General features: G+C 42.8%; 1 protein-coding gene across 18 annotated transcripts in view; it reads left to right on the plus strand.

Annotated features, from left to right (window-relative positions):
* Positions 1 to 14,943, plus strand: part of sei (potassium voltage-gated channel seizure) — an 87,970-nt gene that overhangs the window by 18,974 nt on the left and 54,053 nt on the right. For 11 of the 18 annotated variants that reach the window (XM_076534571.1, XM_076534575.1, XM_076534567.1 and 8 more), the window contains exons 3-4: positions 7,761 to 7,919; positions 12,545 to 12,719. In XM_076534571.1, the coding sequence (XP_076390686.1) occupies positions 7,761 to 7,919; positions 12,545 to 12,719 (334 nt within the window). Of the gene's footprint in view, positions 1 to 145; positions 544 to 7,760; positions 7,920 to 12,544; positions 12,720 to 14,943 lie in introns of those variants that run through there. The other 7 variants (XM_076534561.1, XM_076534562.1, XM_012283966.2 and 4 more) reach the window with 4 other exon arrangements.

Genomic DNA, 14,943 nt, shown 5'->3' on the forward strand with positions numbered 1-14,943 from the left:
TGCCGAGCATTAGGCCGTCAGTTGGTAGCGACGACGTTGGGGAAGGCTGTCCTCCGAATTTCGAGCGGTCCGCTGTTCCCCGCGAGGCCGGCCAACCACAGTGCTAAGATACCGCCTAAGGTGCGAGCTTGCAGTCTCCGTAACGACAGCGAGCCAAGATTAGTGTTGCTCGTCCGCGTTCTCGACGCGTCTTCCTTTTTCCAATCTCTTATTTTATTTAGTGCGCCGGTGTACGCGCTGTAAATTATTAAACGCGAGTGACAGAGAAAATGCGCTCCTCGGAGATCGCCGCGACAAACATCGAAACTTGTAAATATCTGAATGTCAGGTTGGCAAGGGATTAAAAGAACCGTGGAAATATTAGTTTCTCGTGCACGTCGATTCTCGGGTCCCTTGGGGGAAACCGGGAAACGTGTCGTTGTTCGTCGTGAACATTGGAATCGATTTACGTGCAAAGGGACCCAGAGACAAGCGAGAGAAAAGCGAGATGAGCTGTGACGTGGAGAGCCCGGATGAACAACGCGAATGGATCCCCATGAAATTGTAGGTTAATTTTACTTGCTTTCGCGATTCCGTTCGCTCTCTCTCTCCTCCGCCTTGTTCTCGCACCGGGGCTTCGAAGTTGCCTCATTAAAGAACGCTATTACCTCGTGGGAACCAGGCTGAATTTTCATCCTAAAGTGTAGTGCACCACCTATGATTTTACGAGCGGTTTTATGAATTTCTCGTCGAGCTTTGTTACTTGATTAGCTTTTCTTTTTTTCTCGTCGTTTCGTGTTACGTGTTTCGTCGCTCGTTCTACCGTTGTTTGTTAGCAGTTGGAACACGTTCGACATCGTTCTTTTCAGGACTACAGATTGACGGTCCAAGAGACTCTATATTCTTTACACCTGCTTGTTAAAGACATTCCCCAAAGTGTTCCTAATTTCTTATTAATTGGAAACCGATTAACAAATTTTTGTTGCGGCATCGCTTATTGACCGATAGGCAATTAGTCATTGATCGTTAGCGATTTATCCGTAACTCGGTCGAAATAATAAAAATTGGCGTTGTTAAATTTAAAAGCGATTTACTGGGATGGATCATCCTTTCCAATTTTTAGGTCAACGATTAAATTTCCGTTTTTATTCTACGGAAGTATTTGAATTTGAACTTCAACCGACAGAACATTTAGTTTTTCTATTCAAATAAGAAACGCTTTAAAAAGCGGTTACAAAAGTAGTCGCGAAATAAGCAGAAGATTGCTCAAAGGGTAGAAAAGAGAAGGTCAGTCGAACCAAGCCCTTTTCGCGACAGAGGATAGTTTGTTTGCGGAAGGGGAAGGTCGAATTCACGGCAGTCCGTTCGATATAATCCAATCTTTGTTATTCGGAGGGAAAGAGGTGTAGGAATGCTGAAGATAAGAAACATTGTCGGGTGAAACGTCCACTTTTCACGATAGATTGGCCCGATAGCCATTCGAGATCGCAGACCTCGTGTGTGGAGGACCTTGAACGATCCCCTTCGGGTCTAAATACATTTCCTGTTCTACCTCTCGCGGAAGTATACGATCTCGTTTCATTTCCTCTTCCGGAATTTCACTCGGGATTAAACAGAATCTATCGATACACTGTATCTGTTCTTGTAGTTCTAATATTATCTGTACCCTCTTTTATAAAAATGAGAGCACTCGTCAGCTGAATAGTCGAGGACATTAATTACCATAAGAATCGATACTAAAAGGTCACCTTTTTTCCTGTTATTAATTATTAGATTACAAACAGTTTGCTGCAGCGGTCAAGGATGATCTCCTACAGTAATCGACTACGAAGATAACTCTCGAATCTTGACAAATAAAAGAATTCTCGCTCGAAGGTAAATCTCGAGTTCGTTGAATCGCGTCTCGTCGAAGGAACCTTGATACACGGTTTTTCAATAGCCGTTGTATTTTCAAGGTACCTTGACTTGGCAAAAATAGACGCGTTCTCTCTGTCCTCTCATCTTGTACGCGTCAGCTCGGTCGGTCAGATCATAGTTTCGCGTGATTAGGGTCATCCGTAGTAAACCAGGTGAACGCCTCCCTTTTCGTTGCTCCTTTGCGGACGTTTGACATTTTCCTGGGTCGGTCACGTGGCTGTTTTTGGCGAGTAGTAACATCGTCTACGACGACGACGACGACGACGACGACGAGGTTTCGCGAGTCACAAGCCTGAAAGCACAGTTTGGAAAGGGAACGAACCTGAGCGAGATAGGAACACCCGGAGAGACACGAACGAAGAGGAGCGGAAAAGAGAGAGTATGCTATTTCTGTGCACTGGTTGGCCTGCAGAACTCGTAGCCACGTCACAAGGGCATTGCACTCGGTGACGTCACGAGGGCACCGCGTCATCGACCAATTGGAGGGAGCCGTTAACCCATTAACCACTCTGCCTGTTCGTTCCACTGCGGTATCGTGACCTCCTCACTATCCACCAATCGTTTTGCCGGTTAAGCTATCCCAACATCTCGTCGAGGTGAAAATTACCAGGTGTGTCTTTGTCGTTGGCATCCGCTGTCTTTCGCTCTGTCGTGCCATACATACCTTTACTCTTCTTCTTGGAAATTCTTAACCCTTTCCTTCTGCGTACACGCCCTCAAAGAGTGCACCACCGAGTATGCTTTACATAGTTACGTGTCCGTACGTTCTCGAGCAATGGACGCTCGTATAGGGGGGGTGTAGATGCGAAGCAGCAGAAATATGGGGAGCGTAGTTATATCTGCGTCCTCGAACAACGAACGCTCTGCTATGGGGAGCGTAAATACGCAGTAGGACATAGGCATGGGGTGCGTAGTGGGTGTCTCTACACCTTTGAATAATGATCTTCGAGATTGGGGAACAAATTTATTTCGAACACGGTGGATGCTCGCGTATCGAATATGTGGACGGGGGTGACTTCCACGGCTGAGCAAACCGTTGCTTTAAAGCGATAAAAAATCGAAGCGTTTACTAATTATCCGGTGTTCGGGTTGATGGGCAACGAATACAAGGTCACCGCGCAAGCACGAGGTAGCCATTTCAGGAAGGGCCATGTGTAAATTGATGGAATTAGAGTGAACTGGATGTATTTTCGTACAAGAGGAGCACCTCTTTCTGGATGCTTATTTATAGAATCAACTTGGCTGAGCGATTTTAGAAATTCATTTGTCTATCCCGATAGAAATTTATTAGATTTTCACGTTCCATTTTCGAATTTACATCTTACGGTATCAATTGGCGGCGTCTCGGAAACGACGGTATTCTTTTATTCTGTTTCGTTAAAAAATACGTTTCGACACGATTCTTCGGCAGCGATCTAAAAATATGATAAAACGACCTTCGAGGTTTTGCCGCGGCACATACATCCTCCAACAAATCGCCGAGCGAAATTTTCTAAGGTGTCAGTGATTGGTTTCCTGGGAGAATGTGATAGACAGAATAGTTTTCTGTCGAAGAAAAGATGTGCTCGACGAAAGTTCGACACAGGATTGTCGACGCCGTAACATTTTATTCCGACGCTTATGTTGGTTATAATGCTCCATAGAATTCTGCACGTGTAGACGCCTATCGTGAGAACATTAGAAGTATCAACAGGAGTTTATTAGTGTCTGCGAGTCGACGTCTCGAAATAGATACGGACCATTGGACTCTGTCGAGGGCATAGTCATCGCAAAACTGTTACAGAGTCGACGGACTGTTACGTTAACGTTCGTCATAAAGCGTCGAAACGCTTCGACGAAGTTATCATTGACTTCGTGACTTGCATTCTAGCTTGCTCTATTGGCGGCTGAACTACTTTGGCCGGAGTAACTTCGAATATTTATGTTACGTCGATTATCTAGAAGACAATATTTTGCTTCTGGCAGTAATCGGCAGATAATTTCAGATTTTCGGACGCTGTTGCATGCATTCGCGTTTCCGTGAAATCCGGAGATTAGGGAGAAAGTCAACAGTCTCCAACAAGGATCGATCGTCGGTGTTTTCTCCGGTAGATGGATTATTAGTTGTTTTCTCGGAGGAAAGACGACGCAGCCCGTTGAAAGAGCATCGTCTGTATCCCTCCAACGTTCACCCTCCTTTTCTCGTCAAGGACGTTGCGTTGAATGCTCCTCAGGTACATTCAACCCTCGTTGCTTGCACATCCCTCCCCGCCTTTCAATCCTTCTCCTGTTCTTTTTTCGCTTTTTTCTTCGCTTTCCCAGTAGCCATCTCGAGTAGTCCAATATTCTTTCCTCGTTTTCCCAGTCGTCGTTGTACCGAAAGTTGTATACGAGAACGAGAGTCTAACGAGACCCAGGAATACTCGACCGAGACAAAGCAAGTGTTCTCAGCATTGACTGGGTAACGCCTGTTGGTCCTTCAAAGCACATTTTGCATTTCCATCAACAATGTCGTTCACGAGAAATGGTTTTCATGGATTTCTTGAATCAAGGTGGGGAGTTACGCTAGAAATACCAGCGATCGAAGCGTGAGGATTCTTTTAGCGGCTCGATGATCAACTTTTTGAAGCACATAATCGGTTTCGCGCGTTTATCTCGGGGCGTTTGCTTCGGTATCATTTTTAATCAACGCTATTTCTTCGCGTGTGCCTTCCATCCGTCCCTTTTGCCCTTCCATCGACTCGAAACTTGAAGCAAACAGACCCTACCGAAGTCGGAACGAAGCAAAGAGTGTTCTTCCCATTTCTCTGCTTAGTCTGCAGGTAGGGTGTCTTCTTTAATACGCGGCTTAACGTAAGTGTCATTAAACGGTGTACCATTTTTCTTCTATCTCCATGTTTATTTTCGTTCTTGACCACGGATCACTGATATCCATCGAGCAACCATTAACTGCTCGAAGAGTAAACGAACAGCCCGTTCCTGGATCGATGAAGTGGAAAACGATGTTTCCGATAATACTATTTATCAATTGAAGAGATTATGTGTCGATGACTTTTCTTGTTTACTTTACAAAGAGCATCATCCAATTGACATGCGTTCTGATACAATCTTTGATATCGCATAGGTCTCGAGGAAACATTCAACACGTGTTTCTTTTTTATCGACACGTATCTATGTCGGAGAGATTTTCAACTCCGTTTCGTTCGAATCGCGGTTCTGAAATTTGCAAACCTCTGCAAGCCGTGAGGTATATTAATTTCAAATCCTGTATCAAACGCGGCGTGCTAATTAAAGGGACAGCGCTTTAGCGAGAGTTTTCCAGCGGAAGGAATAGCCTTTTCGGACGAATTCCCGTGGCAAGTTAAGGTTTAATAGCACAGGCCGGTACCGGATCGCGTGAAAAACGGAGTCGGATGATAAAAAAAAGAACAATGTAGCTCGCGATGGCCGTTTCACCAATGTTTCTTCCTCGCATGCTCGCATTTCATTCGTACCTGACAAGCCAGCTGTGCGTGACCCGTCTGCGTGCGTAACACCACCGGGACAAAGAGAAAGAGAGAAAGAGAGGGCCGAGAAAAGAGAAACAGAGAAAGAAAGTAGCCAGTGGATCGATAGGATAGCTTTGCTGTGACGTTGCCGAAGAAACCACACGTATTGCAGATATTGGCTGCTATCGAGACAAGAGAGAACGAGGATGTTCTCGTAATTCATCGTTTTTTCTCCAAAAGGATTCCATTTTTTATGTGATCGATGATCGAGCTATCTGTAACCCTTAGAAGAAAAGATTAGAACAGGTCAACGTGCGACTTTGCTGGAAGAACGGTAACAGCGCCAAATTTTTATTTTTACGTTCTTTCTTTGCGGTCCAAGTACTTGAAAAGTCATTATTTATCAGTTCAACGTTGCAAGCGACACCGTAAAAATTTGGAAGTCCGTTACATTGCCACCGATTGTAGCGACGGAAAATGCTTGGAACCGATAACACATCGGGTAGATTAACGATCTGTTTCCTTCGATATGATAATGGTCTTAGCGAATTTGTATGTTCCACGACGGTGAGTCGCTGATGGCAATGTAACGAGAGCCTATTGCAGTTTACATATATTTTTCTTTCGAGAACAGCGAACATCCTAAAGTTCGAAACAGATTTTGTCACAAGTGCATTCGCATTCAGTCCGATGAAAGTTGTGTCGTCGTAGTTAATCGTGTTCTCGTGGTTATGGGCTTCCGTGACCTTGACGCTGGCCACAAACGACGGGAACAAGCTTTTCGAAGCGATCGACCGCACGATATTCATTCTCGTGACTAAAACGTGCGACGAATTTGGTTCTCCGTTTCGTTTCTTAAAAAGAAACGATCGCGCCGTGACATGAACGAGAAATTATGAATCGATTATCGCATAAAGATTCGTTTTGAACGAAGCTATAGTTAGTTCTAGGACTAATGTTTAACACCTTGACTGGCATAATGGTCACCTATAGACCATAACGAATTAAAAGATGAAAATAAAGAATGACCTAGATATTCTTAATAATTCGTGTCTGATCGTACGTATCGGTTTTCACTGTCAACGTATAAAGCGGTATCGTACTCCGATAGCTTTTTAGAACGCTTCAAAATATCGATTATTAGTATAAATTGAAGCGAATACAGAGAATTTGTACGATAGTGGAATCTGTTTATCGTTCGTCAGTTCGTATTTGTACGCCGGGCGGTCATGATCACGGCCGAATCGTTCCCAGTGTTTTCGTCCGGGTTCGGTCAGCCTCGATCGGAAATTTCTGGTTAATGTTCCGTGAGGCCTTTAAGGGTTACGATCAGATCGTGCCGTTATTGTATCGCGGCGATTGTATCGAAGCTTTATAGCACAGTGCTTTGTACGATGAATGCATTTAAAGCATTGTAAGTACCACGATTATGCAACGTACTTGTTCTACATGCAGTTAACGACGAATATTTTCAACATTCGCAATTTATCTCCTGCTAAGTACACGTGGAATAATTTGAACTCTTTATGGTTGACAACTTTTTAATAATATTAGAAGCTAATATTCTTAAGTGCGAGGAAAATTCTCATTTTATACTAAATTGAAAATTACCTTACGTATCCTTGATTTTCAAAGAGCCAATAACGTTTGAAAACTCCCTGAAGCTAGTCGAATTATTGCATTCATTAAACCTATCAAGTTTCCCGAAGTTTTCAAGAGTTTCAAGAATCTTAGACTCGAAACAAGTATCGAAGTGATTCGAAACTCTCCAGTGATTGGAATCGCTTGAAAATTTGCAAGATATAATATCGGATACCCTTTCAATAACCGCGCCGCGAGCTCTATACGTTTTATCGTATATTAATGGTATACTCGACGATGAAAACATTTTTCAAGTAATCTGGTATCGCATTGTCGAGTTATTCCGCTGAAAACAAGGATCTGTACCGGTGTCACGTGCCACGATAAGACCAATTCTTTCAGTCGTCACGAATCCGTAATGGAAGATTAACAAAGTGGCGCAATCGCGTTACCCCATTTAGCAATGTTACGCGGCTTCTGTAACAATCTTCGCTTTACGGCTGCATTACTTCTACACGATGCTGATCAAGACAAATATTTTAATCGAACGCAAACAAGATTTATTGCAAGTTCATCAGTTTTATCGTCGATTCTCAATCGTTTCGGTTACTGCAAATAATTTGCAAGTGTCTTTACAAGCGTTTACGAAATATATCTATTCGCTTAGAGTTCCTTTGGAAATCCGTAGTGTAATTCAAAGAAATGTTGCATATAGATAACAGATTACAATGTTCTTCGTTATCGAAAAAGAATTTATAGGAGAAATTCATTTCGAGGAGTAAGCTGATTACTAATCGGATTACTTTTCTGTCACAGGCACCAAATTTCTGTGCAGCGAGGTGATAGCGTTAATAAGGAGCGAGGTGGACGACATCTGCTTGCAAATCATAAACTTCGAGGATCTGAGCGCCCAACCACCCCCACAGCCTGCAATTCCGCCCCCAAGCCAGACCAACAACAGGCTCGTCACACGCTGTAAGTTTCAATTTTTTTTCTTCTCGTTCTCCCTTCCTGTTTCTCATTTGCCAGCCTTGCTCGCTCATTTTCCATGAATCCATGTAAATTTCACGTTCAATTTACGTTCGTGCAGCTCGTCGTTGCACAATGTTCTTTTCTCTCTCTCTCTCTCTTTCGAAACGTCGAAACGACCCCTTGAATCTTCGGTCGAAGATTTTCGGATCAAAAATGTGTCATATTAATTACTTCAGGACTTTTAATCCCGGTGAAAAATTTGTTATTAAAAATTAGGACCACTTTATTCGTTATCCGAAATTTTTGCACGTGGTCCTACTTAAATCAGCAAGCGCAGCAGTTGAGTTTTTATCAGGATTATTAATCTTGAAGGTGTCTACTGTTAACTCCAACAACGAAATGGTTTGGTTCTGTGCAGTGTGTTTGCAATTAATCGTACAGGGCTAGTTACACGGGACGAAAAGCACTTTCGATCCCTTGTACGTTTCTGTTTGTCCTATTTAATAACACAGACGTTTGTTCTATTGTACGTGTGTCGTGCGTGTGTGTTTTTTTTCTCTCGCTTTGCATTCGTTGTGCAACGCCGAGGACACTAGGTCACGTAGTTAAGTGTGAACGCGGGGTGTGTCTGTAGGAGCGTACTTGGAGCACGGCGTGACCTTCCTTGCCGCAGACTGACGTTAGAAAGGTGCTTGTAAAAATTACCACCGAGCCTCTTTTCCTTTTTTCCCCTTTTTTTCTGTCCGGTAGGATGCAATACACACCGGACGGATTCTTTTCATCCAGCTCCGGCTAATGAAATTCCATCGGAAGCGAGTCTCTCGCCTTCTCTTTCGCCCGCCGCTTGTCTGGCCGCGATTAAGAACCTAATTTCACTTGAAACCGATTATCTCGCTCGATTAAAGCGTCCAGCAGATTGATCGAGTGATGAGTTCAGACTAAGTAAATCGACGGAATTATTCTCGTAAGATTTCATTTCTGGTAACTGTCTTTTCATCTTTACAATCGAGAGACGCGCGATGAGAGGAAGAACAGTCGATTTCTACGTGTTTGTTTTTCGAAACAGTTCTTTCGTATAGAGCAGAATGTACTTCGTTATCGGTTTATTCGACGGTAATAGCAGTCCTTACAATTTTTTAATCCCTCTGTATTTAACGCGTTGACCTCCACGATATATTAGATAATTAACTTTTAATGTTTTTATAGCGTTAACGGCTGCGAAGGCCACTTGCCTACGCTTCAAATATAACATAATCGAATAATTAACACGTTGATTGCTATGTCACCCATATGTGGGTCACGTTTGAATTTCCATGGAATTCTATTACCTGCAGGAAATTCTTTGTGTTAGCTAATTGAAAATTTTCGTATTTTCATATTTAACAGCCAAAATATAATAGAATTTAATGAAAGTTTCAACAATGCTCTAAAACGAAGATTTAAGTAGTACGGTTTCGATGTCTTACTACACGCGTCCGCTTCTACTAGTGCAGGCAACGTATTAATGTTTTATGCCTAGCGTGTCTTAGCACATACGTCTGTATTTACTGTGGCGGTCGACGCGTTATCTTCTGCGGTCTGTTAAACATTTCTGATTATAAATTGTTTGCAAAAACGTTTATCGAACCATGATCGTATTGCAATAACCCTTGGTATCTGAAAGGATATAAATCGCTTTTTACAAGAGAAGAGATAGAACGTCGAGGGAAATACGGGCACTCTACTTTGCTAATTTTTTCCGTGGAAAGTGTGCTTCGAGTGCAGCCTCACGAGCACCCTTCGTATAATTAAATACGCTGGAACTAATTGAAATAATTATCTTGATAGCGGGAAGGTAAAACACCTCGTGAACGTATTTTAGTTACCACACGTTGGGAAAAATATCGAATCGATAGCGTTATGCTAATAAAAACAATTAGTGTACGCAAATATCTTTTTTTTCTCTATCTTCGTCAGCGGTGTCTATCGCTGAAATTCCAGAAAAAAAGAAGAAAAAAAAGTATAAGCGCTGAGCCTTGATAGTTCGCAAACAACATCGTATTTGCACGCTGTATAAATAGTGACACGGCGTGGAAGCACGTGTCGGTAAAGAATCAATTTGAAGTAAACGCCTTTGCGTTTTCCGAGCCACTAAATCTATCCACGAGGACACCCGAGCGCGGTGAAGACGAAACGCATGCTTAACGCGATATTCCATCGTGAAGTTTCGTGTCCTGTTTGCATATAGCTTCATGCGGATTTCAAGTTCCCGTAGCATCATTATGTTTTACCGCACTAATCGGTATACGACAGCTTCGTGGACATTCAGGGCCAGTTTCTCGACAATCTTGCTATTCAACACACAGGTTGGCAGCTTTAGTTGTAAGGATGATTGCTAGAATCAGAGATCGAGGTCAGATTTGACCGCATAATGAGTTCTCGTTAAATATATTTCACGCTATTCAATGTTGTATCTCGGTGTATTTATGTGTGGCATGTCTTATCAAGAATGCGATTTTTCCGTGAAATTTTCAGTCATTCCTTTTGAAATTTTAGAACAATGAATTGTGGCGCAGTGGAAATGGCCGAGTGTAGCGTGGTATATTCTATTAGAAATTTTTTTAAATAATTCCCACTCATTTTCTATATTCAGCACCTTTCTCTAGGGAAGGTTGATTAGTCGTAGCATACGTTACGCGTCGAATTATCGCGTGTCAAGTCGTACGCGTTGTATTGCTACGCTTCGTTTCGCGGCGTCCCGTATCACCACGCGTTGTATTACCAACGCGTCAGATTATCATACGCGAAATTATCATCGAATCCCTACGCCTCGTACCGCTTCGCATTATAGTAGTTCTCCCTACCTATACAAAAAATTTGACGATTCATAAAATTGAAATTCGTTCGAATTTAAAATAGTTATAGCAGTGCGTCGAAATAAATCGACGGTTGCACAGGCTCGATTACTAATTCGCTTAACGGTGTTTTACCTGTATTTCTAAATAGCCGCGCGTGTAGAAACAGCATACACGCAAAGAGGAAGAGCCGCGTGGTCACGTTTTATATCTGGAGTGTTCGCGAAAGTATTTTTAGAATGACGCCGCAGAACAGTCGCTGGACGTGTGTGGCGCGCCTAACAGTTAACCCTGACCCGGTAATAAATGTTATACCCCCGTATAGGAAGCTATAGACATCCCCTTTTCCCACCTGCCACTTGATAAATCCACCCTCAACCCTCGCGGACGAATCAGCCGATGCTTACAGTGGCCACTATGTCGGATCAATTATTAAAATGAACACGAAGCTGTCGTTGAACGATCCGGTAACGCGTTCGATTCCGATCTGTTTCGTTCGTCATCGAATATTTCGTGATTTCTATACAGCGAGCAGGACCTATCGCTGGTCGGCAAACAATTTTTAATTAAACTCGATCGTTTTGAATGGACAAGCCTTGGAGCTTCGATGGAAAACCTTGCTTCGATATTCATTTCGATGATTCTTCTCTTCTCGCTTTTGTGTCCTCTGCTTTTTATCGCGAATCCAATTTCCCTTGGTATACATGTTCTTGGTCCGTGATGTAGTCGGATGGGAAGAACTTCAACTTGGCATTTTTCAATTTTTTCTTCGATAATGCCAGCATCGTTTCTCGTTCTGGCCCCTACAATCTGAAACAGATATCGTATTTTTGTACACGAGGTTCAACGACTCGAATTTGGCTGAAAATCAAATAACTTTACGACGATCATACGCGTAAGGAGATCACCGAATCGTTGTGCCAACGATTCAATCGTGCATGTAACGATAAATAGAAAATTTCACCCCGTCTCTTTCATTCTTAACTCGCTCGACAAATCATTTACTCGGATCGAATACTTTCACCTTAGTTTTATACAATTTATCAACATCCATCGCTTGATTCGCTATTTTTCTGTACCCTTTTTCGAGCGAAATCGTCGTCCGTTTCTAGATACCGTGTTTGGCGCTTCATGATCCCATTTTACTTTGCTTCGTTGAAAGTTTGTTTAATCCAGTCGGTGGCTAACTTCGTATAAACTCACTCGAGTCCCTCCCTGTTCGTTGAGAAAAATATATTGCGCAAAGTAACACGTACAAAACTCCGCAGTGGAATATTGTACCGCGAAAAATATAATCTCGAGAGTACTGTAACTACTAAATTACTGAACAGTAGCGTACGTAAGTGAAAAGCTTCGGTTACTAAACCTTGGGATGGCGAAGTTACGGCGCTTCGATTAACTGAAATTTTTTAGTGGAAAAAGTAGTACGTCATCGATTGCAATATATATAGTTTATTGTATTATAAAATTCTAGAAACTAAAGCGGAGTCTTTGGCTTCGCCATTCGAGCGTTCATTTCTATAGCGATCGATGAGTATTGAAAATTTTCCTCGAAACACTTACAAGCTTTCTTCCTTATTTCGTACTTAAAATGTTGCTAGTTAAGTAATTGAACGCGCTTGGAGTGCAAAGCTTTTCAACTATAGGCATTGATACAAGGACCACGAAATTTTTCAAATAAAACGAAATTCTCGATTCGAAGTTGTAGCTAGCTCGCGAACGACGCGTTAGTTTTCGCAATATATATTTTCACCGGTGCGTAGTTGGCAGTTTTTACTAACAATCACTAATAAGATTCAATGACGTTGACTCGAGCAGTCGACAGGGCAAGGGCGTCCTTTCGTGCCGGTCTATCCAGGACTGGTGTCGTTGGTCCACCGAGGGTCAGGAATCGACCAAGAAACACGACCAACTTACCTCATCGACTTGCTGACGGGACCATCCTCGACGAGGACGCCTCCGAGAACTGGTGAGTCCTGGACTTTCCAATATATTCTGATAAACTCGCTTATATCTGTTCCGCAGTCCTCACTAGATTAGACCGAACAATCAAATTGTCTATCGTGGCACTTTTTTTCTCGTTTATCGCTAGCCGGAAATATCGAGAGAACCACGTAGTTTCCACGCTATAGTGCACCGTTATAGGCATGCTATATATTTGTATGTAATACATCACTCATGTAAATAGAATTCTACGAGTCATTTTACTCCAATGATCGAATACACACGTATTGTTCGGCGTTCCTTCGAATTCCGAAAGCTTTCGATACGACAATTTTCGAGTTGCTTCTGATGCGAAATGCGCTATGATCGGATATGTTATAATAATTGATAATGTTCGGCACGACTATTTCTTCCGTGCCAATCAGCGCGACTAAAAATACGATGTTGCATAAAGGACATTTCGTGTTCCATGAATCGAAGGTATCGATTGTAGAGCGATAAAACTTGCATTGAATTTTAATGTAATTCGTCTTGCCGGTGTAGTTGGCTGATTCCGAGGTTTTATTCTAGTTTTCAGCAGGTGAGGGGGGTTGCGCGATGATTTGTCGTACTGCGGTGTTGTACAGAAGCCAATTAAGAAACTGACGAAGCTGACCTAACTAAGTACACTCGGTTCGTTAATGATACACCGCATTGTTCTGCACGCGTATCTCGACCACGCTGTTGGCATTCTCGCAAACATCAAATGCTTTTTTCGATATCTTGTTAACCCGTGTCTCGATCTTCTTCTCTTAATCGATCCCGGGATAATCTATCCGGTAATTGGCGATAGAAATCTCCATTGGATTAAGCTGCTTTCTTCTATTCAATTTTTGTCGTCGTTCAAAACATTCGGTGGCTCGATCATTGTAAATTCCGAACGAAATAGGATTTCTTTTTGTTTTATTTGGTCGGGGATGATAGATTGGGTTTGCGCAGGTACTTCTACTTCCGAACGATCGGAAGTTCCAAATATAATAAAATGCATTCGCACGGTGCACACGACGCTTGCCAAAATACACACTTTTCGTCGCACAGGTTTTTGTTTTCTCAACGTGGGAAAAACACGGCAATCCATTCTAAACGATCGAAACCAGACGCGAGATCAAATATTGGCAGTCGCCCGAGTAAACAGTAGGTCCATTTGGTACCATCGAATTGATTAAGGGTTTCGTAAACAACCATCATACATAACTCCCTGGAATGAATGGATCATGAATCGAGGAACGTATTTCCTTCGTGCTATTTCCGAATAAACGACTCTTACGTACTTCCGTCCATGCACGATTTATTTATGCGACAAGCGAAATCCATGCATCTCTTTAATCAAACTAACTGTGTGCTGCAAAGAGAGTTGACAGTTGGTACTTGGAAAGCGATGCACCGAATGCTGCATGCCGTGACACCTGCGGTCAGTCTGAAAATAATTCGAAGACGTTCCTGGACGTTTGCGGACGAAATCGAGTTCCTCACGCGACAGGATCCCGATGACATAAACAAGCGGCTCCGGAACCGGGAAGCACATGGAACGACAGAGAGTAATATGGTCGGGATTACGACCTTGGATATTTCCCCTCTTCAAGGTGAACCCTGTCCGTTTGCTCTCGGCACGCAACGATCAATTATCGAAGGAACAAAGGTTCAGAGATCCCCTCGAAAAGTTAATCGTAACCCTTTTAATCTCCCATAAACCCGAAATCCTCTACTGACTTCGTCACGTTCTGTCGTGGAAGTTTCGTAAAAAAAATATGTCAAGTTTCGTGAACTGTATCCGTAGCAAAGGAGAGCCGTCTTTCTTCGAGTTAAATTCGGGGAGCCTTCGTGAATTATAAACTGGTTAATCAAAGAGCCAATAATCAATCCTGAGACTCGATTAAAGCTGTGGCTTACCGATGACAAAGAGGAATGTCCCGGTTTTAGCGTGCGCTTCAAGGTGAACCATGCCGAGCACGCAACGTCGCGGTATGGAGATTGAGAAACGACCAGGTGAACGCGACAAGGCTAGAAGGAACAGAAACGCATTTCCCTTCTCTCCTATCGACTTAGCTCGAGCTTTTACTTAGACGTCGGGCTTCTAACGAGACCCAGATCATCCATTTGCCTCTTAACCACCTTTCGAAGCTCCTCGCATTAAAATCGATAGCCGATAATATTTATCTCGCGACGGGCATCGTTCCGGAACGCTAACTATGCCAATTAATATTCCCTCG

This window comes from Megachile rotundata, chromosome 8 (genome assembly GCF_050947335.1).
Source record: "Megachile rotundata isolate GNS110a chromosome 8, iyMegRotu1, whole genome shotgun sequence".
NCBI lineage: Eukaryota > Metazoa > Arthropoda > Insecta > Hymenoptera > Megachilidae > Megachile > Megachile rotundata.